This window comes from Chaetura pelagica, unplaced genomic scaffold (assembly GCF_000747805.2).
Source record: "Chaetura pelagica isolate M959 unplaced genomic scaffold, ChaPel_1.0 scaffold219, whole genome shotgun sequence".
Lineage (NCBI taxonomy): Eukaryota > Metazoa > Chordata > Aves > Apodiformes > Apodidae > Chaetura > Chaetura pelagica.
Window position 1 is genome coordinate 647,381 of NW_009954552.1, and position 26,713 is coordinate 674,093.

Below are 26,713 nucleotides of genomic sequence, written 5' to 3' on the forward strand. Positions count from 1 at the left end.
AGGAATGCCTAATTTGCTTTTAGGCTTATATTTCAATATATGAATCTTTGCTAATGCATTGACTAAGACAGTATTAAGTTTTGTGGTGGATCACAAACATTTTCTAATTTAACTGGTATCTTAGCCTTAGGAATACTTGTAACAGATCTTCTGTCACTATGACAGCATATCTCAGAGCCACACAGTCACATGAAGTTAAAGCATGTGTGTTTCTGCTTTACTGTTTCTGCGTAAAGGCTACAGTGAAATTTCATTCACTCATTCTTGACTTACTGTAGTTCTGAAAGTATAACAGAAGGATTCAGAGGAGACTGAAGGTCAGAAAGTGCTTCTCTGTAAGCATTTTGTTTCAAACATGTATGCATTGCATCTTTTCCTTTTGCTTTGCTTTGCTTCATGGCATTCAGCTTAATTAGACTATTTAAAGTCTTCATTTTATTAAGGGCTTCCACCTGAAAGAAAAATTTTATCTTTAAAAGCTATTATTCTGATTTCACACATAATACAACATAAAATCTCATTAAAAAAAAAATAATTCAATAATTCTACAACTTTTTAAAAAGTGAAATAACAGATGACAATTAAGGTGGCATTCCCACCCCCCCCCAAAGAAAAAAAAACATCCTAAGTCACTGTTTTCCTAAGTAACACAGACATTAATGCAATTAAAGTTCCTAAGCTTCAAATCACTTTTTACAGCATGACTGAAGATTTAAAAAAAAAATGCATGAGGTATTTTAATGTATGATACATTTAGACAAATTCCTTCTTCAAAATACAATTTTAATCCACCAATTCAACACAACAGACACATATACGTGCCTATATCCATATCCATACTGAAGCCAATAAAAACACCCTGTGCTTCATACTGCTACAAGAACTGAATGTGACTTGAGATGAGCTCTGGATGCAGGCTCCTTGCTGCGCACAGGCAGGCAGCTGGACACAACATGCTATGGCCTCATGACTATTTGCAGATCATTTCCACATACATAACTACAAAAATTTAACTTCTACAGAGGAGAGTCTTAAATGTTTGTTCATTAAAATCCTGCTGCAGTTTGGCATTAGGAAAAAGCTCTCATCAATTAAGCTACTCCAAATCATAACAGCATCTAAGCAACACAGTTACATCAAACATGTTTACAAAGGCAAGGCAATTACTGCAACTGATACAGGTGACTTTAACCCTTTTTTCCCCCCTTTCTTCTGTTTTGTAACGTTTTCTACTGGTACATGATTTCTAAGAAAACAAATAAACGTGACGTAAATGTATATAACATTAACAGAAAAAAGCCCTTTGGTAACAAACCTATGTAGCACATACAACAGAAGTAATTTCTACATTATGCCTATATTTAAGCAACTGGTTAGTCAAATACAAAATAGTTGTTAAAACAATCAGCTGTATTTGCAGTAGCCACAGCTAACAAGCTCAATAATACACTTAATTCTCTAGCAAACAGCATACATTTAATAATTACAGAAGGTGGTTTCTATACAAGGAAGCTTCAGTCTAACTTACAAGGTGCTGAGTCAAAACTTACCACTTGTATAGACAGACTGAACCCTGTCAGGCAGGATGCTGTGGAAATTGTACGCAGTTTGATTATAAAAATGAGGCAGTGGAGACCTGCCAGGTCAGCCATCTGTCAAAACCAAGAGAGCTCTGCTTTTCCACTATTCTAGGAGCTGTACAAACATCAGTGACAAGGGAACAAAATGGAACCTGTGCTGTACAAACAGGAACTTTTTGAAGTATTTCTACTTTGAATTTCTTCCGTGTTTGCACAGTTGGGAATTTTTCTGCCCCTTCTTTGATTGTACTGACATTTGTTTCCTGTGAAGTGCACAAAAACTTTACTGACCTTAGGTCTATTGCTTAAAGCATTTCATCACCCAGTCTTTTTATGATTTTGACAATACTAACAAGCACACGTGTAAGAAATGGGCTTTTCAACGTCCTGTGAGCTGCACTAACAGAGCACAACAGTACGTTCCTGTTCCGTATGTCTCTCAAAGTGCAGTTTCAATCTAGACAGCATCAAAACTTAGAAATAACACTCAGAAACTCTCAAACTGTTAGAAATAACAGACAAGTTATCTTACTGAGTTGTCTTTGTGGCTTGATACAGCAAATATATTAGGTTCAAAGAAAGGTAATTTTTCAAAAATGTTCATGATTGCAGTCTACGTCAACTTGCAAAAACTGCATTAGAGACTTCACACGTGATTTGTGTCCCTCAGTGATCTGTCAATAAACTTACTAGTGTTTAATTTAAAAGCAAACCTCTCATACTTATTAGAGTATTAAAAAACAAACATATATCTTACATTTTTCTTATAAATGGCATCTCTATATTAACACTAAAATTTCTATCTGGTTTACTTCAACATCTCTGTTTCCAGGGAGTACTACCACTTTGGGGGTTTTCCCATCACCTTTTAACAAGAGCCTAAGCTGGAGACATCTAAATAAAGTTTAGATAGAGAGGTCATAGTTTCTAATGAACAAGCTACCCTTCCTGGGGAAAAGAGGTCACAAGTTTCAAGTGCACAGAAACCCTTCTTCAGTTGATCATCCTGACAGCCTGCTGTCCTACCCAGAACACATGCACACTGCTAAAAGTATCTTCCACATCTTGGAACACTAGGTTCCCCACCTCTGAGGCCCCACAGCACTAGCTGCTTGCTGTGCCAGGGAGGAGTGCTCCATCATCTGTATAGAAGTAAAATCCCTTTTATCTCTCTCTCTCACCCATGCTTCCTTCTCTTCGTTGCTCCCCAGCAGCTGGGCTGTGTCAAGGTAACCAATATGCCCCACAGGACCTCTGGAATAAGTATCTGCCATGCAAGCCAGGATAATCCAAGATGTAAAGGAGAAGGGAAGTCTGTACCTGTTTAGCAAGCACTTTCATATGAGCAACACTTCCTCGGCAGTAAGCTTCAAGTATCAAACCAAACTGTGCTGAAACAGCAGGTATATGAACCTCTGACCTGTAAGGAGAAGAGCTGCTCATCAGACATTTACAGGTTAGCATTCAAATCATTAAAACAAAAAGAATAATCTACAAAAACAAACCAACAAACACCTCATGGTGATGAAGATAAAACAAAAAGGCATATTTAAGAAATAACAAAACACTTATGTGCTGAAGACTCTGAGGACTGGCTGGTTCAAGGCACGCCACCTGCTTCAAGGTCTAGGACTGTTCTGAAGGCAGTAACGTTCAGAGTTAGTGAATGGATATTTGTTTGCAGGAACCCCTTCTATTCAAGAAGGTAGGACTGATAACTCATAGAAGGCGATCCTGACAATCTGGGCTGACATTAAACCACGTGTTCTTAAATCTTTGTAAAAGAAAAGTCAAAATCTGCCCAAAGGGGAAGAAAACGCTTAAACTTTAACCAGAGCCAAATGATCCTCTAAAATATTTTAATGTAGCTCCTGCTCTTTTTATTTAGAAATAATATAATCAATTGTACCTTGGAGACAGAATCAACATACAGTCCATTCTGAAAGGCTTCTGCCATTCATGGAACTGGTTGCTTTTATTTTCTGTTAGACTCTGAATAACAATAGAAATTTTTCCCAACTGTGAGGTATAAATATTGAACTTCTACTGCACACACAGCCAAAACAAACACTAAAGTTATATACAAACCTAACTTATCAGATAGTTAGAGCTGAATACAGTTTGGAATACTTCTGTCAAACAGAAGATTACAAACTACAGTAATATATATTTTTAATTATAAGCTTTAATTATAGGCTGTCATCTATAAATGCCAAAGGTAAAGAAACTTAAAGAGGACTTGTAGGGAACTACAGTAATGGCTTGTTTAGAAAATTCTCTAAGAAATCATTTCTCAAAGTCCAATCAGGCTCAATAATTTAAAAAGACATAAGAAAAAACTCCTACCTTAGATGCCAAAACAACATCTGCCCTATTCTCCTGTTAGCGAGTGCTCTCTCTAATAGAAATCTGGAGAGTGCACAATCAAGAAAAGGTTCATATTTCAGGACTTGCACAAGTTGAAGGAGATACTGAGACAGCTCTTCATCACTAGAAAGAAGTAAATAAAGCGGTTATTAACAGAGTAATTAAATTATGATATTCCAGAAATTCAGATGCATGTGATAAATCCAGTTGCACGGAGAAGGACAATAATATAAATCTTAGTGTAACTACCAGATGGATCCATTCACCAGTAAGTTACACCTCAAACAGAATCTTTAGGCCCTCAAACCTGTGAATAAAAACCTGGTGTTCTGTTATGGGCTTGTACAAGATCAAGATCTCAGCCTGAGTGCTAGAGTAAATACTTGGGAGGTGAATTATTCCCAGTTATATCAGGCTGGACAGGCACTTCCTTCAACTAGTGGACTCCTGACTGCAGAGCTGGACCTTTGGAAGTAGACAGAGGACTGCTGTAACCCAGCAGTCAGCTGCAGGGGGCACCGACATGACCTAAGAGTAACTGCAAATACCTTCCCAAATTAGTCCACCTACAAAGAAGGAGGAGAAGAGTATTCATTCCACTGAAAGCAATTAAATTAACATGTCTTTAAAAAGTGTTGATTTATTAAGATACACCTATAGAATGATCTATTTGGCTAAAATATTTTGTTTGGTTTTCTTTCCATTTCCTTTTCTTTCCTATATTCCCTTCCCAGAAAAAAACAACAAACAACAAAACAGAACAAAAAAAGTCAAAAACCAACCCAACCAAAAAATCACACTTGATCATTAAGTTACTCTAGATCAAATGTGAATTTTGCTTGACTTTTTACATTTGCATATCTCTTTTATAAGAATTCAAATGCTCTGCCTAAGATGAAAGGAGAAGAACAGAAATTCTTCTGTCCATCACTTGAAGATTCAAGAGATGCAAATACTTAATTCTTTCATTCTTTCCATCTTAATCTGATAAACTTCAGTACCTTGGTAAAAACTTCCAATAATGCTGTGGTGTATTTATTTTTGCCTATTTTTTAACTTCATCTAACAGAATCACCTTTACAGTTTTTTTCCCCACTGTCTTTATCAGACTTCTTAAAGAAGTTGAAAATTAATTTTAACCATCCAAATGAGCATGATTTTACTTCCAAGCCAGAGCTAAGAATTCTGGAATTAATTCCAGATGTAACAATTCAGTATTATTAGGGTAGCCCAGCAGCTAAATTGCTTGTTTCCATTTGAAATAGATCAATTTTTTTTTTAATTTTTATTTTTTCCTAACCCCAAAGGTCTAGCCTTGACCATTAAAAAAAATTAATCATTAAACCAGTCATCACAGAGAATTTAGAATTCAAGGACAGGAAATAAGCAGTAATGCTGCAAATGACAGCGTTATACAAATCTTGCCCTAGGTCACAGCAAAGAGCAACGATAATGTGATAAAGGAAGAACTGCAGATAGCAAAGACTACTGTGAAGAACAAACAAATCAGTCGTTCTATTTTTTGTATGATATGCTAAAGCTTACACTTCTATTAAATGATACAGCCAATACCTGACTCAGGGTGTGAGGTGGCTGGATGGCAGCTTTTATTGTATTTGACTATGGTAATATTTTCTCCCTTCATTATTAACTTATCACAGTATCTTGCTCTCCCCTTTATCAAAGACAGGGGTGAAGACACAACCACCTCTGAGACAAAGGCACACTGGTGTTCTCTTAGCAACATGGAAATTAATAATAATTGAATAAAATACGTCAGAATAAGAAGGTTTTATTTGGCTGCCAATGTGCTTATGTAGAAAATTAAGACTGCTTTATTTGGCCATCTATTCATGGCAAACTGTGTTTAAATCTTTCCTCTTTGGGTTCTTCCTTTCCTGTAAGCAAACAGAAGGCAGTTTTTCTCTTCAGAAAACCTTGCAAGCTCAAATAATACTATATACTCACCTCATTTGCTTTAAACAACCCACGGCATATTCTCGGACATACTGGTCTGGATAATTGAAATCCAACAATTCCAATGCTTCTCTAGGCAGCAGCTTGGGCCATATCTGAAGGAGAGCCTGAAGCTGTTTTAAAGAGGACTATTAGGTCACAAGTAAAGTAATGATTTAACAGAACAGATGGGTGTAACTGCCCATAAAAGCACTTATACTAACAGAAGGAGGTTACAGACTGGTCTGGAAGAAGGGGGAAAAAAAAAAAAATTAAAATGGGAAAATGGGCCCCCTTCTGATTACATTTCTTACACTTTAAAATTATCCAGGTTATTATTTTGGCACAAGGTCTCATTAGCACTTAATCTGAAAAATCTGAAAAACATAGACATAACTCACAGCAAGGAAAAATTAGGTAAGCCCAGATACGCGCATTTTAGAAACAGAGTTTTAATTAAATTTAAATAATGTTTTGTGAATGCTGTCATAAATATAAACCATTTTGGTAATAGTAAAAGTTTTCCATTATGTTTACATTGAGATATCTTTGCCAAAAATATTCGTGCACCTTAGCTGTCAAGTATGACAAACACATATGGGTCCATAATCTCAGCCTGCATTTAACAGGCATTTTCATAACACTATTTAAACACATAGGGGGGCACATTCTAAACTGGTTTATCAATGCAGTTTTGGAAAATTCAGAAGACAAAAAACAGGCACAGATGAATCACAATGCAAAGCCAGTGGCCATGCTACAATTTGGGAAGTGGAGGAAAGAAACAGTTGAACTGTTTTCACAGGCAAAAAGTGGCATGAACGCATACAAGGTTCAAAATAGTATAAGGAAAAATTAACAATATTTTATAAATACAATTCCCAGAAACATCCATGCAAAAACCCATTCAATCCATAGTAAGGGTCAATGACCAGTAAGGGTCCATGACACCGGTACTTAAGAAGAACTACAGCCCTCAACACTGACATATCATGAAAGCTTGTACTGAATTCTGAAAGAAATACTAATGCTGAGCAGATACTTAACACCACAGAACAGACAGTGAAAATGCAAGCAGCAGCTCTTCTTGTCAGACACACAGGAAGAAACTCCACAACAAATGTATCAGAACACCTAGACAATCTACTTTAAATCAGATGCAGAACTAACAAAAATATAGAAACATTTGGTAATAATGCATTATCAAAATTAATGGAGACCCTGAAATACAGTCTGAAAAGATGAGTCAAAGTAGCCTCACATGCCTCATGTAACAGACAATGAATTTTGAAAGTCCACAGCATGTACATGAATGTACTGTAAATTTGAAGATGAAAACCTCCTCACTTGGACTGCTGAAATTATTTCAGAGGTTATGACAATGACAAAATGTTAAGTGATACAAGCTTAGAGAAAGCAGTATCTAAACGACCTATAAAACAGCCAAGAAAACTCCAAAACACCTGCTCCTCTGTTCATGTTCTGCCGCGTAACATTTATTAAGAGGGAAGGGCAGCCCAACCTGCTCCACACCTCAGGTGCATTGCATGCTTCTGAAGAGCACAGGAGAGAAGGTATCAGAATCACTTGTTGCACTTGGACAAAGGAATCTTGCACCATGAAATGCCCTTGTCTGCTTTCGCTACAAAGAGGTAAATTAAGATCTTCCAAGTACATCTCATTTGCAAAGAAATTTTGCATTTCAAAATATGTGTTAAGTTCTTGCAATTTCACCCTTGTTAACATGTTGCCCTCATGAAACACTGCTCACTTCTCACATGGTTTGCATCTCTGACAGGCTGGGAAGAGGAACAATCTGAAAGTTTAGAGAAAATCTGATTTGGCCTTGGTGTATTAATATTTTCTCTATAAAGAACCAACCACTATTTCTTTTCTAAGGTTTTTACTGTAAGAGATAATGCAACTAAACACAGGCCAGTATTTTTATTCCAGTTATTTAAAAAATTATCTGTCCTTTCTAGTTCTCATTAGTGATGGTATCACTTCACCAAAAGTGGATGGATTTATTTTTTTTTTTAATAATGGCTACGTTCTGCTTATAGAATAAATACTGCTTGTGAATTCTGCTAACAAGTTCTGCCACCCTATGACTCTGCTGGGAGAGACTTTAAGGAGCACTGAGCAAATAGATGAAAAATGGTCTACAATCAAATATAATACTCTATTTCTAAAAAAAAACCCCTTACTACTTCTGAGCTGTATTAACAGGAACAAGAATATATTTATTTAGTTTGATTTTATTATAAACAGTTGGTGTTTTGTTGGGTTTAGGGATGGGTTTTTTGGTTCTGTGTTTGGGCTGGCTTGTTTTTTTTTTTTAACTTTTTGCCTTAAGTGTCAAGACTTCTACTGAAATACTAGGACCACAGCATACATGTTGTACCAGCACCAATATTGTAGCATACAGATAGTGCTACGTATATTTAATTTTAATGAGGTAAATTATATATCGTGCTAATTTTGGAATTAATACAATTCTTGAGGCTGTTTTGCCTTACCTGAAAAAGTAAGTAATTGGGAATACTAAGATGTCTATGTATTACAAAAATATCTGGCATGTTTAAGGATAAGATCTCATTTTTCAGACAGACTATTCTTGCTGCCAAAACCAATATTAAAATATAAACTGCACTATTGTTTGTATATAAGCAAACATAAATACTACATTCCTTTCAGAAAGCACACAGTAACAACCAAGATGACTAAGTATTTTCAGCCATTTAAAAATAAAATGCTTTATACATATTTTTAATATCCCCAAATTTAAAGGACTTTGAGCTGCCAGCTAAATATCCATACTCCAAATAACTTTTGAAAACTCTGCTACCAAAGGCTGTATTTCAAACCCCCTAGCAAGCAATCAGACAGGCTTTTCCTTCACATATTCCAGTGAGTAAACAAATATCTGCTTTTACTTCTACTGTTCATATTTCCAGATAACTTTTAATAATGAACAATAAATTCAGAAGCACATAACGGGAATTACTGAGGAACAAAGGATTCTTGCATATGAAAGAACACAAGTGAGCAAGGAAGGTGTGGGTGCTACATTTTGTTAGTGTAGTGTTCACTGCATGGACAATATGCTAGGATGAAATTCCATTTATTTTTATAAATTCACAGAACATACACATCTAGCTGGTAGAAAGGATGTAATGGAAAATAAACGCTATGCTGGAGGTAAACTACGATTCAGACTGACTGGCTAATCACAAAAATCCCATGATGAACTGATGAAGTCAAGTTTTAATGGGGTGGTTTCCTTTCTTCCAAGAACACCTAGCTTGTAGCAACCAAGGTGGGAATACTAACCTAGAAGTTTATACTATCAATCTTAATCCTTCACAGCAGCTGTTTTTTTAGCTCAACGTTTTTTAAGAAAATAAATTAAAAAAAGAATTTAGAATAAAAAAAAATGAGACTCATGAAGAGACACAGATATTATCCCAGGGTAACATTCTGCAACTAGCTGAGCATCATTTAAATGTGTAATTCCATAAGTGGATGAACAAAACGTGTAGAGTGAGTGCTGTGCTTGGTAACACTGCCCAGACTGCTAGAGTTTTGCCCAGCCTGCCCTGTATACACCATCAACCTAAAAGGTTTCAATACAAATCCAGGGTTCTTTCATTATTTTTAAGTCAGTCTATCAAGCAGGAATGATCTCCCTATAAATTCACATGATTTTTTATGTATCAAGGTTCCACCTACTCCCAAAGACCGTCACAAGAGCTGCTTTCTATTTGGGTCCACACAGAAAAAGGCAGCTACACCAACTTCTTCAGAGTACAGTGAAATAACCTCGCACATCTGTACAGCAAACAAACCATCCAATTTTAATGAAGACATAACCTTGTATCCCAGCACTGGTCTTCAAGTTCTGAATTATTTACTGCTACTTTAAAGAGACACTATTTGTTCAGTCAACATGATGAGAAATCTTTTGTACCACTAGTGGGTACCATCTCTCTTTTGAGAAACCATCTGTGTGTCTCAAAGAGGTTTGATTACCCAGTCTGAGATGTGCATTTTTACACTTTTTCAACAGTTAAACAATTTTTATAAAAAGCATTATTTCAGATCTTCATTGACAAACATAAAAAACTGCTGGGTTTTGGTTTGGTTTTTAAAAAGTAACCTTATACAATAAGTTCTCACTGTGAGTGTAGGCAAACACAGGAGCATGTTGCCCAGGACTGTGAAGCCTCTATCAGTGGAGGCTCTTAAAACTCAGGGTGTTGGACTACAATGCTCTCAAGAGGTCCTTTCCAACCCAAATTACTCTGATTCTGTGAAATTCCTTGCACAAGGAAGTTCAGCACAAGGTTTTAAAAGTACGTATGAATTAGTGCTGAGCCTTTCTCATCATTCAGAGGGCCTCCTAGATACATTTTAGGCTTTGTTTGTTTCCTGGGTTTTTTTAATAAATGCTAAGTTCTTGCTTATGTGTCCAGGCCACAGAAAGCATACAATTACCTTTGGTTTATACAACAGTGCAATTTCAAAATGTCTATACTCGGGAAAGAAATCCTATTTACTCGTGATTTAACTCCAGTACTGTTTCCGACCACCATCTTTTTCCCTTACCTGAGCAACATCTTCAAGTTTGTTCCATTTCACAGAGAGCAACAGTTTTGGCAATGATTGTGGAAAATTTTCACGACAGTCATATCGCAAAGTCCAAATAAGATCCATTTCATTCTCACAGAGTTGAGATAAAGGATCTCTTTCCATTATTTCTTTTAGCACAATATAAAACTTCTTACCACCTCGACCCTAGAAAATGAGAAATATATCATGTTTTGATAGAGTCAGTAAGATTCTTATATTTTAGCTTAAATACTAGAAATCCTACGCAAGGAAGATGAGATAAATCTCATGAAACACAGGGGAATGACTACTGTGCCTCTCTTGGATTTCAGATTTCTTAAGCCAAAAGAACTGTAACTAATAGACTCAAAATTCAGTGTACAGTTTCTGAAAAAGTAACTAAACTATAATGACACTAGATGGCAATATTTCCATTTTCCAACTCTAACATGGAACGCTTCTGTTTAGGATGCATGTACTTTCCACTTTTGTTTTCCAAGTGAGCAAATTCAATAGATAGACAGATATCATGCTTTGGGGGGGGGGGAGAGGTTTATTTAATTTACAACAATAACCAGAAGTTTGCTAAGTATGCACACACATTTTTTTTTTGTCTTCTAATCCAGACTGGTCTTCTCCATTTCACTCCATTCTGTATCTCTGAAACATTAACATTAGTACTGGTTCTCTAAATCAGTTTGTATGAATGTGTCTTCACACTGGCTCAGCTAACACCTTCTGTCCCCAGCCCTGCCCTCGTGCAAATTGCAAGGGCAGAAATTAAAGCAATGAGCTACAACAGCATTCCATAAAACCATGGGAAATAAAAGAAACTGCTTCTTCTGGGTAAGGAGGTAGTAGTTGAGGGGAATAAATTAGTTTCAATACATATTTTGAAAAATAATACGGCAAGCATTAAATACTGAAGCCAAATTTATCTTCACAATGCTGAATAAGTTTCTACACAATATTAAGAGGGAGGCCAAACATCTTTACACTAATGGAAAAAAAAAAAAAAAAAGCAAAGGAAAATTCAGAAGAAATGGCTGTGAATTAATTAGGATTCACAGCAGAAACAAAGAGCTCTCTTCAAATAACATTCTGCATGTTTCCCACCTAACAAAAGAAATACGTTGCATACAGAACTTCAGTTCAGCTTCTAGAAATTCTAAGTGCCTGAGCTTTGTATTATGCTGAAATGTTTAATTAAATACTTTAATTTAAAAATATCACCCAGGTTTAAACTCTTTAGGAGTCAATAGACTTACAAAGGCTAGTTGAATTGCAATGCTTGTTTCACAAAACTAATTGCATCCTCTGTTTCTGTTTCAAAGTAAACAGACTTGACAATAAGTTGCTTCTTGTATCTGCTAAAATGTTGATCTCTCAAATTAAGTCACAATACTATTAAACTAGCATGTTGCTATTTAAAATTTCCAAGTAATTGTACACGAACTTGTATTACCCAAAGCAGCAGTAAGTTTTCACTTTTCCTGAGCACTTCAGGCAATTGGTATTTTAACTGACACACTTTTCAATTAACTGTGTTATTCTTATATAAAATACAGTTGTTATTACCATCGATCCGACTGTGCTTTCAACATATTAAATTGCAATCTTCTGTATTTTTGCATATAATACAAAGAAAATGCCTTCAGATTTTGGTGATCTTATAAAAATACTTCTGCCAGTTAGAACAATCCAATTCCTCATGAGCAGCATATAATAATTGTATTTCAGAAACATCTTCTTACAGATCAATGACTATTTTTCAGAGAACTTATTTGGAAACATCTAACAATCAAGCAAATCATCATACTTAATTAAACTGAGCAATTCTCCAGCAATAATTTATGCAGTCTAGGAATGTTTTCCAGATCTAATGTGAATCTTAGCTGCATCCCAAATCCACAGAGTTTGTAAAGCAATTGTTCTTTTTGACCAAAAAAAGCCAACAAGTCTAAAACATGTTAGAAAACATGGATATATGCCTGAATTTTAAGGCAGTTCACTAAGTGAATTATGTACAAAAATGAAGCATGTTGAACTGTTGTTATTTGAGCAGCTGACTTATTTATTTCTAGATGATGTAGAAGATGAAAACAAAATATCTCAGAAAATTAATTTGCTAAGCTTCTAGCAGATGCTTACCGCCATCGCAGCATTGTCACTGCTTCTTGCAATCTCAGCTGCCTTTTCAAGTATCTGCAAAAAGACATTTTTTAATACATTAGATTTAAAACCAAATCTGACTGCATTGCAAGGGTAAGTATTCCCAAAATGAAGCAGATAACGAAATTTTGCTTTTAGATATCTGCTCCTTCTGTTAACACCAAAGCAACACTTCATTTCAACAGCAACATTTCAGAGCTCAGCTCTGAGTTATACTCTTGCCTACTTTATTTTTTTCCTTTTGAATGTTCTACCTAGTTTTTGAAATTTATGTAATAAATCATGAAGGTAATTAACTATAAGTGTAAATACAGTTCTTCAGACTATGTTCTGCACCCTACTGCAGCCACCAGAGGTACCTTGGAATGGTGATTGCCTCAGCTCATTAGACCAGCTGAGCTGGTCAGATATCTACAGTTCTCAGATGCTGCTGCTCTGAGGAACAATTCATAAAATGAAATACCAATTAAGAAAGAAGTCTAAGAAACTCCACCATCTTCTTTCCCTCAGAGGTCTGCCTCTCCCATCACCCAGGAATATACCACCGCCCCCAGACACAGATTCAGCCAGCCTTTTGTATTGTCTTCACCCAGGCAATATGAGAAACAACAAGACTACAATAATCAGAGCAGAAACACCCAGCAGCTAAAATTCTTAAAAAGATCTACTGACTTTCCTTCTCTCTATGAAATGCTTATTAATGCATTACATCTGCTACGTGGTTACAAAGCTTGTTTACATACTGTGCATGAAAATATGCACAAAGAAAACCACAAGGTCCTAATGCCATGTTTGATGTTGCTCCACGGGCTTTTTAGAGTTACGCTGTTTGCAAATAAACTTTGAACATTTCTGGAAATCCAGCTTTGTTGGACTGAAGTACAACCCCCTCAGTGTGTCAGCAGCACTGACCATTAACCAGCCCAGGACATGGCTCCTGCATTAGAGAACAGTTTTGTTAGCAATTGTAAAGGCACTTTTGCTCACTCACCCAAGCAGCTGTTCACTGCAAGTGGACTGATGCTATGATTGAAAAGATTCATCTGGCTTTGCACATTATGTTTCTTAAAATCAAGACCTGGCATTTCATTTTCTGTTTGTTTTGTGGGGTTTTTTTATTGCAGAAAATTGCAAGTAGCAACTGTTTTGCAGTATCATTGAGCTCTGAACTCTGATAATTCATTAAGTTTCTGTAGGTATAGAGAAATTTCTGCCTTGGAAAGACAGCAAGGTACCTGATCTCTGACAGATTCTCTTGGTGAAGGTCCTGTTGAATCAGAAGTAACATCATAGCTACTTAAATTGTATCAGCTGAGAATCTGTTTTTCAGAATTGCCTAGATGAGACTTGGTTGGTCTATGGTTGCTTCTGATTTTCCTACTGTATTCCAAATACACACTTCCATTCTAGACAGACACTGTAGAAATCTTCAGGACAATTTAGGTGGATTTAATTCAAGAATAGACCTTGACAAATCCTTTTCATACAGTACTAAGAATCTGTCTATCCTTAAAAGGATTTTAGCTCACAGAGCTAAAAGAGTGGGTAACACTCGCACAAAGGAATGACAGCTCTTCACAGATCACAGGCAAGCACAGTTTGAAGGTTTCCAGAATGGTAGGTAAGTTTAGCTTTTTGTAAGATCACTGATACTAGAAACTTATGCTTCTGAATCTCAAGAGGCTATGTACAGGCTATTTTACGTGTATGTCTTGAAAACACCCTCTGAAAACCCTGAAGTGAGAGGCACTCTCATCCAGTGCAAGTTTAACACACTGCAGTATGGTAACAAAAAGGCAGAAAGTGGGGAACTCAGTGTAAAAAGCAGTGTTGAAAGGAAAGAAGAAATAATTATTTACACATAAGCATTCATGACTACTCTTTACGTCATACCTTACCTTATCAAAGGGAGGGTAATTAATAGGCTGTTTTGAAAATTCTTGAAATCTAATGTACAAAGCTGTTGCATTTTCAGTGTATGGATTAGTCTGGACAGTTCCCATTGGATTCAACATTTCTTCAAGTTCATCTGAAACATCAGAGAGCATAATTCATATATATAGGCCAGGCATGCATTAAAATTAAAAAAACTGAAAGGCAAAGACACTGTAAGTTGCTTGCTGCATACAATGGAGAAAAGCATGTTTTGCTCCACAGCACTTTTACTACAATGCACTGCATTTCCAGCATAAACTACTCATACTTTCTACATTCACCTATTTTCAGGAAGAAGACACTTTGTGTACCTATCCACATAAAAAACCCAAGTAGTAAAGAGATTGTGACAGGAGAATTGGACACGCATACATTAAATATTCTACTACTTGATACTACTCTTCTTCAGTCTCGTAAGCATTCAAAGTCTAAATCTTTAAAGTTAAACTTTACCAGGAAATGATGACCAGCTGTGCAGTACCAGTTCTCCATTCTTCAACTGTCCTTTATAATCAAATACCATGGTGTTTACCCAGGCTACAGGATAATGCTGTTAAAGGAAATAATTTTTTAAAGGAAACTCATATCAGAGAATATTAATACACAGCACCACAATTTAAGTAAAACTGAGAGGGTTGTTTTTTGTTTTTTCTTTTTAAAATAGTGGTATCTTTCAGAAAAGCAGTTAAACCCATGCATTTTCCAGTAGGTGCTGCAGTACCCCTGAGGACAGTAACAATTAACATTAAGCCTATCACTCTACCAATGTAAAATTGTCCATTTCCTTGAATGTGAGCCTAGATGCTAATTTTTTTCTCTTCTCAGTCACAACTCATCTAAAGTTCGTAACAAAACTAACTTCTGAAATACAGTTCTTCAAAGAGCCATTTGCCAGCTGGCCCACAATCAAAATTTTCATGCCTTTTTCAGTGTCTTAAAGGTATGAAAAGTTTGTTTCATACCAAGATACATATGCTCTTCTTAGTTTGGTTTTTTTTTTTTTCATTTTGCATTCTTGAACACTAAAGTGAGGACAATGGAAGGTTTCTGAATAGTCATTTCAATATAAATCAGAGGTTCACTCACAAAACCCAATGAAATAATTACCACTTTTCCTGCTTTCCTAATGGTTTGGTATTTGGAAGGATTCATTGCCTTGGTTGACTTTTTAGTTTTCATCTTATCCATCACAGCATAAACTGCAAAGCACAGCCTTGCCATTCTTGGTAGATCACAGACATTTATTTCAAACTCTAACACTTCATTCCAAACGTGGTCGCTTCTCCCAGATATTTCTGTGCTTACAACAGTTTTACAAAGGAGCTCTGTACCATGGAAAAGTCCAGCCCTAACATGAACCTGCAATAAAGGAGTGAGAAATTTTAAGCCTGCCACAGAACCTACACAATTCTACATAGAATATTATATGTAACATACATATATGCATCTCATCAATATTTCTGTCTAAAAAGAAATACTAATTTTGAGGTTTTAAAATGAACCAAACAATTCTTGAGAACAAATTATTTTTCATTTGCTATTAATGTTTCTGACCAAATAAAAATATATTTGCTTAAATAATATTGGCCCCCAATTTTTGCAGTACTGAATTACTTATATTACCACATATGACTACTAATAATAACAACTCATTTGCAGTAACTAATGCAATACATGGATATACAAATGCTTCTAACTTAGCATAACTAACACAGAAGGAAATTGCAGGAAACAAACTAATGAGAATGAAAAAGGTAAGACTAATTTTCTGAATACAAATTCAAATTTCCAGATAGAATCACTTTAAGCTTCTAAATGAGAAAAGTGCTGAGTTTTCTCAGCTTCAGAAAAAAATATTTTTTTAATTTAAAACTGTTCTAAAAAGTGTACAGAGGGAAATCTGCTGATCCTGATATCAGAAATCACCTGTAATAATAACAACCTACAGATTTTTCAGGAATTCTGTCTTTAGCACCCAGAAACCAACAAACTAACCAACTTGAATTATAAAAATAAGGAAAAGGAGAAGGACAAGAAGAGAAAGACGCTGCAGTTATTGGCACTGAAATGAAACACATGACAGGTCAACAGTAAGATGTGGCTTGAATTCCTCTTTGTCTAATTTTTAATATTGTTCTTTGCTGTCAAAGTTATGTGCCACCACACCTCTCTGACTTAATATAAAATGCATGAATGATCAAGTAAATTTGATAGTAAAAAGCACTGTATGGTTAGAACATGCTGGTATTTTGCTAGCCTTTCAGCTAGTTCAAATTCTATTAGTTCTAATCCTGTGAATCCCAATTTCATTATTTTCACTCTGACACTCCCCTTTTACTAATGAAATAGTATGTACTGATGGTGCAGCCCAAGAGCAAGACAAAAAGAAAAGCAATTTCAAATTTGACCCAGTTGGAAAATTGAGTGTTGGACAACTGAATGAAATCACTTATGCTCTAGGTGAAAATTCTCCATCCAGCTCACATTAGCAGAGTGCTTTCCATCTGATAAATGCTTTGTTTCCCACTAGAAACACTGCATTTATGAACCCTGCTGGTGGTTTCAGCAAAAATAGATGTATATTGGCTTGATCCAAAGCACAATGAAACTGAAAGAACAATGGCAGTGAATTAAACAGCCTTAGGATCAGGACTAGGAAACAAACAGTTTCTCCACAGTGACAATTCCATACTAGTGTAGACAATGTAGGGGAACATGCACAAGCTTGCAAGGTTACTACGTTCATTCTTGGTTTTGGGTAACTACAGGACTTTAAAGTTTTCAAGACTTAGAAGCAGTCTTTTTTCCCCTAAAAGCATAATGAAGTTAACCGAAACTTGCTTTTCGTAAGTATGGGGGAAAAAAAACAAACAACAAAAACCACAAAACACCTCAATTTCCATGTCGCTTCTGGAATCCACCATCTTTTTTCCATTCTCTTTACTCTTAAAAGCTTTTAAGAGTCTACAGAAGATATCACAACTAGCTAAATAATGGTCTAGACAAAGAAAAGGGAAACATCTATTTTTGCAGACATCCATTTCCACAGCCACAGTGCCTCAGCCAGTAAAATTGTAGCTGTGGGTCATTTAGCTGTGCAGTAAAATGTAGCATTTTAATACAAAAGGAGGTTGTAACAATAGTTTTGAAAGAAAATAATGCACTGGGTATCCTGAATAAAGCATCTGAACAGCAAACTTCAATGGCTAATTTAATTTTTTCCTAGTCTTCATGACTGGGTATATAATTTATTGATTGCCAAACAAAATATAGGAAATTAATACTGCTCTACCTACCAGGCAAGTGCCTTGTAAGCTCTTAAAGTAGTTGTGCAATAAATTCCCATGTGTTAACAACTTGTGGTCTGTAAAACAGTCAGTAGCCCAGTCATGTACATTTTTGCAGGAAGTGTTACAACAGCTTTTTTTTTGTTCAGCATGTTTAGAAAATAAAAGACAGATTGTATAGAAGCATGCAGTCCATGCTTAGACACACTGAGACTATATTCAGGACTACAAACATACCTTATGCTCCACTGAAAAATGTTTAACATACTCCTGTTTGTCAGATGTTATAAGCTCATTTTATACTAATATCAGTACTCTACTGAAAGCAACTTTAAAAATCAAGTACCATATGACCATTAGTGTCATATCACCCATGATTATTTATAACATTCTAATGCACATATCCAACTTCAGCCAATAAAGCAATACGTTAGCAATAAAACAGGATTTCAAACAATGCTACCAACATAACTGGGGATAACTAAAAATACTACCATTTTGCTGAATTGAGATCTGTATTATTTTGAGTTCACTAAACAGAGTACCGTTAAAGCGATGAAGAGAACAACTTCTGATACCAAGCATACTTACTTTGGCATTTTCTTCTGTATTTAGTTTATTACCCTTTAATAGAGTAATCTTGAAAGGGTTGGAAATATCCCATACACTCTGAGAAGGGAAACAAAGATACAAGTTGATACTAAATCCATGTAACATATGTAGGCCTATTTCATAAGCTACGCACTTTAAGCAAAAATCATTAATGCAAACTAAAAAAGATGTATTTTTAAAAATATAATTTTGAAACTTAAAAAAAATCATTTTGCTATCATAATTACAAGAGCATACAAGATGCCCTACAGAGTAAAAATTTATAACACTCAGCTGAGTGGGATGGAGGTGAGAAGAAGCACTGAACTCTGCTTGCTGGCAATTCAGAATAACCCATTTAATTTTTTCTTCATTTTGAATATATACAGAGTGTGTAATAGAGCCAGGTCTACTCACATTTCTTAGAACAACAGTATGTAAATTATAACTCTGATGTAAGGCTGTAAGTTCAGCAATAAAGGAAGCACCATATTAAAATAAAATTCACATGTATATTATGGCATAAGTTGCCATCACTGAAGTGGCAATACCATGCAAGACATCTGGGCTAATACAAAATATCAGTGTCCACTGCTATCCAAGCTAGTGGAGACTAAACATGGCCTTGAAGCTGGAGCATCCAAATTCTCTGTAATAACTTCTACAGTTACTGGAAACAGATTATTACCCACTCTTCTGGGCTGTGGTTAAAAGTAGAATCAATTGCAGTGGAAAGGAGATGGTGTGGAAGAAGGATGGATGAGATGAGGGAAGGTAAGCAGTTTCCAAAAAGCCTCAAGGTCTGCTATTTCTGACATAAACCTGCTCGCTAAAAGGAGGCTCTGAGTAGACCCAGGTGACCTACCCTGGAAAACAGCAGTAGCCGCACAAATCCCATGCAATGATTTATATTTCACAAGTCCCTGTTAATTTGGGGTATTAGATATTCAAAATATCAACTCACCGTTGTCGGTCTTGTTTTTTTTGGTGGCAGAGGAAGAGGAAGGTTGGATGATTTCCGGTTTATGGCAGCTTCTATGGCAATCATCTCCTGCTCACACATTTTCTTTATGGTGCAACACTCAACCAGAGTCAGCTGAGGAAGAGTCCTGTTCATCACACAGTTGCGTATGTACTAAAAGCCCATGGAAAACAGTTATCATCAGCTAACAGACTATTTCCACAGCAACTTTCGAATCAAAGAAACAAATAATATACATCAAAGATACAAAGGAAATGGTGCACGTGCATTTATTTTAAGTTGGAAAGGGCTACAGACTAGAGGAGGAAATTTATTACTGTTCAGCATAGCTGACTATCCAATGGCATGGAAAGCCAAATTTTGGCCAAGGCACCAGAGAACTTTAGGGTAAGTTCCAAAGAGCTTCATGTACCTGAAACTGAATTAATGGGTGATCACCGAAAACATACTCTAGCCTTCCACTAACTTGCAGCACATAGTCAGCAGGATCAACTTCCTCATCTTCTTTTCCATGGATAGTCAAACGTTTTCGGATTGCCAGTTCATTCAGCTTGATGGGATTCATGTTAGGAGAGACCTGAAAACTAAAGACATCCTAACAAAACACAGAGGAATAATGAATGCCAAATTTGTCATAGTCAGATGTACAAGGCTTAAATCACAGCATACAAAATAAAATAAGTAGAAATACTTAACTGGTAAAAACAGCGTACTTTAAAACTTGCAGCTAACGCCTACTACCTCAGCACAATCAGAACAATTGTCACCCTAAAAGCTTAAAGATTATCAATCCCCAAACTTGTATAGTATCAGAAGTGCTTTTAAGAACACAGAACTTTATCTAATTGATTCAACAGCAATTTCTAGACTTCTAGATCAAAATGCAGATCTAGAAGCTTGCGTTTTAGAATGTGAATCAGGAAGACAATGAATCATGCATATATTTCCAGGTATTTAGCAGTAATTATGTGTTAATTATTCTTTCTGGCCATGAGCAAGTAATCCTCTTTCTTGGTACCACTGTACTCAGAAGAAAAATAAAGCCTCAAGTAATGAAACAGAAGAAACTGTTAATGTGATTTATGTTCCAAAAATCATCTTATTGAGAAGAGGGGTAGCAGCCAATAGCTGTAGCATTCTGAATACAACATGGAACTACTCTCCATTTTCAAATACATTTTTTAATCACACCTTTAGAGGCTATACACATATTTCTAAAGTACTTCTAATCTTGATACATTCTAAAAGTTCAAATTCATTAAAGGTCCTAATGTAAAACATCTTTGTCATTTCCCTTGATCTACCACATTATGTTATGCAGATTTACTTGCAAAGGTTGATTCAGTGAGTTCTCTTTTTTTCTTATTTACATACACACACACTCGTGAAAATGCAAACATTCTAAAAAGCAGTTATTTACAAACATTAAGTGCTGTCTGGTTTACAGTCTTTGACTTGAGCTTTATTTATATAGAAGTTTACTGGTAAGAAGCCAAGCTGCCCTAATGGAAACAATCTAACTCGGTAAAGTCAGGCAAAACTAATTCTGTATTTTCTCAGTTTCTGCATGGTTCACATCAGCTTCCCCCTAACAGAAAGCCATCACACTGTGAAGGCTTTCTTCTCCTGTCATAACTGGCAGTGGGTAGACAGGGAATTACACTTTTTCTTCCCAGGAAGCTGATGCTCTATGACAGCTGCCTTACTTCTAAATTGTAGGTCTTTACACAGAAATGGGGATCAGCCTCTTTCTCTTTCTCAGAGACTATTAGGTAGCTTTTACAGCTCACCCACACATTCTAATACTTTAGCATTAAGTATTATAAGTATTGTAATATTCTCTTCTCTAAATCTTGCAGCATTCCTACAGAAAGAACACAACAGTCCCCATACCTTCCTGTTTAACTCTCCTGAGATGTCTAGTACTCAGTGCAAGTAGTAAAGTCTGGAACCGAGTTTACTGCTCTAAAAAGCAGCTCAGATTTTAACAGTTAACAGCTCTGAAGGTCAGAACTGGCAGCAGAAGCATTCAAAACATTTGAAAAGTCAGCAGCCTAAGCTGTTACAGTGGCAAGCAAATACATTCTGCACCAGCATGAACTTTTGCACTGCTTTTGTACTGTTAACCTATATATAAAATACTTAAATCAAAAGCTGACAAACACAGATTTTCTCACTCCTGGACAACTCTAAGTTCTCTACTAACCCAAAGATGACTGGAAAAAGGTTTTGACATAAAACCAGCTATGCATCCAACATCAGCTAGTGTTACTGGTGACCAAACATAGTATTCACCTATGGACTTAGTTTTTCCTGAGTTGGATATTATTTACCAGCTTGGATTTTTTTATTTTTAAGTTTAAAAAGATAATATCAGAGATAACACAGTTTTGTAAATAAAATTTTCTGAATAACTAGAAAATCAGTATCTAGCACCTGGGTCAAAATGGATACCAAATATACCCTGATGTATTTACAAACTTTTGAGTTTTTATGATTCTCAATGCTGATCCCTCACTGCTATCCGAAAGAACACAGTGCAAAAAATGAATAATGGGAATAATGCTGGGCTTGAGTAGCATCATAACAACTTCAACATCAAAAAGCTGAAGCTAAATAATTTTATGTAGAAACTAAGGGGGGTTTTATTTTAAAAGTAAGTTATAGATTTGTTACCTGAAACAAAAAGTTAACTCTTAAGTCTCAGCTAGTGGTTTGTCTAGCATATGGAAGACTGTTTACAGATGTTCACCTTAACTATTGTGTGATTTAAAATGTCTTCCTCAACCTGATCAGCAGATCAATCACAAAGATGTTCAAGAGTGAATCACACAGTGTTGAATATGGTGCACTCACCAGCATCCCCCAAGTCTAAAAATGAACCCTAGTGGAGCAACACAACTAGACAAAAACAAGTCCTGAGAACTTTGAATTAAGCTTTACACTTAAATTAATGTGAAAGAATACAGAATATACAAGTTGTTCATTTCTATTTTAGAAGCAGAGCTGTAATTTGACTTTAGAAATTAAGTTTACAATTGTAGGTTTTTCCTCTCGCTTCCTTTCAAAAGACAAAGATCCTAGTGAAAGAATTTGCATTTTAAAACAAACTCCATAACGTTAGTATTCTATTTAATTTACATTCTTGATCAACCACGTGCTAATTCAGATCAGAATCAATAACAGTACATGAAATGTGATGAACAACCATTCCTACCTGGCAGTTATCAAAATGAACAGCCACTACAAGATTTCCACTATAGAGCTTATCTTGGAAGCTCTCTGGGATGACAGGCTCCTGTTCAGGTGGGTAAGTGTGCTTTAACCAGTCCATCCAGGAGAGACCCACAAGTGACTGAATCTTCTCCTCACTGATTCTCCGCATTTTAGCTCGGAAATCAGTCACCTCAGGATCTTGTAAGGCATCAAACTCGTGGAGACCTGAAAGAATTAAAGCAAGCAAAAGGATACATACCTGTACAAATACTGCCCATCTCTCTGTCATTCCACTCAAACCTTTATTATCTTTAACTTAAAGTTATATTAAGTGGTTTTCTTCAGACATCCCATTCAAAATGGGTGAGATGGGTTTGATGTTGTCCTGTACATCAGTGGACTTCCACAGTTACTTGCACAATTCCCATGCAACCTGACATGAGAGTTCCATTTAAACAGCAAGAACCAATACCTTTCTAAGGTACTATAAAATGGAAAAGCCAAGGTACTATAAAATTAAAAATCCAACCTCACCCTGAGCTCAAGATAGTTTAGAAAAGTTTTAAGTCTCCCTTCACAAAAGCAAATGCAAAGAAAGCACCAGAAATACATAATAAAGGTCATAAAAGTGAAGAAGTTTTTGCAAATATATTTTTTAATCCCACAGAAAGACTTTTTTGTTTGTTTGATTAGAAGTCAGAAAAGGAGGACAGCAGGACTGTAAATAGATAAATTTATTATTTTATTTTCCTTGTGACTAAAATCTTCTAGTCAAGTCAAAATGACATGACTGAAATTTTAACCAATCTAAGACCAGTACAGAATCTTTTCCAAAACATGTAAAGAAAGAATACACAGCTGAGATTCTCTGGTACTTAAGGAAGAATAGGGAATGCAAGTGTTTCTTTTCTCCTGAGTTTTGAAGGACATTGTCCAAATTACACAAAGAAGATAGAAACACATTTTTTTGACTGCCAAGGTACAGAATAGGGGCTGTATAAGGAAGGATCTCGCATAGCAATAAAAAGCAAAATATTGAAAGACTCTGAATCTCTCAGAATCTGTCAGAATGGTTAAACCAGCTAACTGTTTCCATTGTCTGTTTTAACAAATAGGCAGACAGTGTACTGCTGAAATCTAAACAAAACCTGCAGTCTTTATAAAAGACTAACAATGGTTCATTGTTTTAAAACAAGAGGTATGATCTCACATGACCCTGTCAATCTTGATTGTGTAACCAAGCAGAGTAGATTTAAAAGCTGAAAATTCTGAAATAACATCAAGAACAACTTACTGTAAAACCTTTAAAAATAGCTTTTCATTGTTTGCTGAAAATCAGTGCCACAATTGAGAGCAAAACCAAGAATGATATTGTTAACCAACTCAGAAACCATGTATAACAAAACCATAATTTCTAGTTCCTTCTGTGCATCCAGTTTGTTATTAGGCTTTTTATGAAAACACTTTTCAGGAATTATGCTTTCCTTCACTGAAGAATAGTATTGTAGATTTTTCCCTCACCTAGCAAGATCAAATTTGGTCTTGACTGATGTAGGAATACAATACAGTGCCAAAATTCAATACAGAAAGTAGCTTTCAACAAGCTTCAAATGTTTCATCTAGTATTTAAAATCTATTAACCTACATCAGCAGTAGTTTGAGAAAATGAAATTGTCAGGGAAGTACTTAATTTTTGTTTTATTCCCTCCCCTCTTACCTGCCCAATTAAGAATTGCATACAAAGAAGCGTTTACCCTAATTAAAAAAAAAATAAAAATTAAATGTAATTACCTTTGCCTATAAGGACACCTATTTTGGAATCCAACTTTTCTCCTGGATCACAATTCCTTGTTACTAGTTTAAGGACAGGAAGAAAGGGTCTAACATCACAAAGTCTCCGTGTTTCATCCTCTAATTCTTCATGTACAGCAGTCTGATTCACGCATGAGAACATGTAAGAGTCAATCTCCATGAGGAGATGAAAGAGTGGATAGGCATGTGCTTGCTTCCATAATAGCTGTAACGTAAACAAAGAAATAAACAAAACAAGAAAGCATGGACATACCTGATGGCCCTGAAAGTAACATTAATACCCATTTACATTCCCAAGAGAATACAAGTAACGTGTTCGCTAACATGGTTCATTTTTATCCCTAGATGTCATTACATATTACTTTGTCTAGTTTGTGTTCTCTACCTTGAGATGATCTTTAATCTTCAGGAGAAGATTAATTTGTTTTGTAACTCACCCACTACCTAATTTCACAGTAACTTGTCTAAACGCCCTCACATGGCCATTAACTGATGAAAAGTCAGTAGATTATTATTTAGTACCTAGGTTTATTTCCTTTTAGTATTCCCTAATTTCTTAAGTGATGTCCTAACAAGGCAATTATACACAACCTTTAAGAAGTGGCACAAACGTTTTTTAAAGTGCCCATCTCTGGTGTCAATCAAAAGAAGCAGGAGCACAATCTGTGACTTCTGTATTAAAAATCAAATTAGGCACAGCATCTCCTGTTTGCATACTAATCAGAGAAATGTTAAACCAACCTACAATGCACTAACCACGTGTTAAAAAAATATTTAGATGTGGCAATATAGTATTGATAGAGCTATTAGAATAATCTCTGAAGTGTAACCATCAGCAAGAATTTCTATGAACCTTGCCATCTGCCCAAAAACATTTCAAACCAGACACATATACATCTTTATTAATCAATCTGCTATGCACATGCCTTCAATACATTATTTTTTATGCTTGCTCAAATTCACTACTTGATTTGCCAAAAGGAACATAAATATCAGAAACAGCACTGATTCCAAATAGAAGTTAACTTCTAAGATAATTGACTACTTGGTATATTACCTGTTTAATATGAGATATGGTGGCATCTCGAGGGACATCCAAGTTGATGTAAATTCCAGTGGGCAAAAGGAAGTCCACAGATATCGAGCCATCAGCACCAATCTGTGAATCCACTGCCCAGATGTCAAGGCTGTCTGTCACAGCAGGAGGCATTATGGAAACTCAATAATATCATAACCACATGGCCTTAGGGAAAAAGAAAAAAAAAATTATTCAGTATACTTAACCTTCTATAATTAGACACACATTTTAAAGCCTTTGGAAAGTTTACATAAGCCTGCTCCTACAGCTCAGCTTGCAAGTCTGGGATCTCAAATGGCAGTACTGCAAACACATAAGCATAGTTTCACTCATTAATTCCATTTAGTACTATAAAACCATTGTCTGGTAAAGAACACTTGTGGAGAAGTTTATATCAATAAAACAAAGTATTAAGAGAAAAAAACAAATTAATTAGAAATTAGCTAAAACAAGGACAGAAAATAATTTTAGAATTTCTCTAAAACTGTTTACCTGCATAAAATACAATCAAAGCAAACCTCTTGGATGACACATGGTAATATTTAATATGAAAATACATTGTGTATTTCATAACTTTGTTTTTGCAAACTTCCTGTTAGGTGTCCACAAATGTGGTCAGAGTGACATATCCAACCTGAAAGTCTGTATTAATAGCAGAAAAATCCTCCTGAACTCTATTACAAAGTAACATTTCCCTCTAAAGAGGTGTATCGCAATTTGCTTCCACCCTTAAAGACATCTCCTATGATAATCTACTTCAACTCACTACACTGGCTTCCTGATTACCTGTCTTTAGTATTTCAAGACCTTTTTCATTTACTTTTAATGCTACCACTAGTTTTTCTGAACTACCAAGTTTCACTGTTTGATTACCACCCTCTCAAGATGCATTTTCCATTCACTGAATTATTTACTTTCCTATTCATCCAGACAATGCTCTTCACCTGATGAAGGGATGGGAAGTGTTGTAAAACATTACTTTAAAGCACTTCTCCAATAAAGATGAGTCACTCAACACTTTCTAATTCTTACTGGACAACACAAGATGCAGGAAATCACCTTTTGTAAAAAAATAAGCCAGAATATGAAACTCTTACTACTACTACTGCTTGCCACTACTTTTTTC

At 35.7% G+C, this 26,713-nt stretch overlaps 1 protein-coding gene across 1 annotated transcript in view; it reads right to left on the minus strand.

The window, feature by feature from the left end:
- The window catches only part of PIK3CB (phosphatidylinositol-4,5-bisphosphate 3-kinase, catalytic subunit beta), a 36,583-nt gene extending 10,831 nt beyond the window's left edge, over positions 1-25,752 (minus strand). Inside the window, exons 1-15 of the mRNA XM_010005076.1 lie at positions 25,567-25,752; positions 24,489-24,714; positions 22,699-22,922; positions 19,894-20,076; positions 19,464-19,634; positions 18,500-18,577; positions 15,729-15,980; positions 15,075-15,171; positions 14,585-14,715; positions 12,666-12,719; positions 10,512-10,700; positions 5,916-6,037; positions 3,927-4,070; positions 2,901-3,000; positions 274-452 (exon numbers count right to left, since the gene is read on the minus strand). Coding sequence (XP_010003378.1) covers positions 274-452; positions 2,901-3,000; positions 3,927-4,070; positions 5,916-6,037; positions 10,512-10,700; positions 12,666-12,719; positions 14,585-14,715; positions 15,075-15,171; positions 15,729-15,980; positions 18,500-18,577; positions 19,464-19,634; positions 19,894-20,076; positions 22,699-22,922; positions 24,489-24,714; positions 25,567-25,719 — 2,303 coding nt within the window. The 5' untranslated portion in view covers positions 25,720-25,752. The remainder of the gene's footprint in view (positions 1-273; positions 453-2,900; positions 3,001-3,926; positions 4,071-5,915; positions 6,038-10,511; positions 10,701-12,665; positions 12,720-14,584; positions 14,716-15,074; positions 15,172-15,728; positions 15,981-18,499; positions 18,578-19,463; positions 19,635-19,893; positions 20,077-22,698; positions 22,923-24,488; positions 24,715-25,566) is intronic.
- Positions 25,753-26,713: the final 961 nt, after the last annotated feature.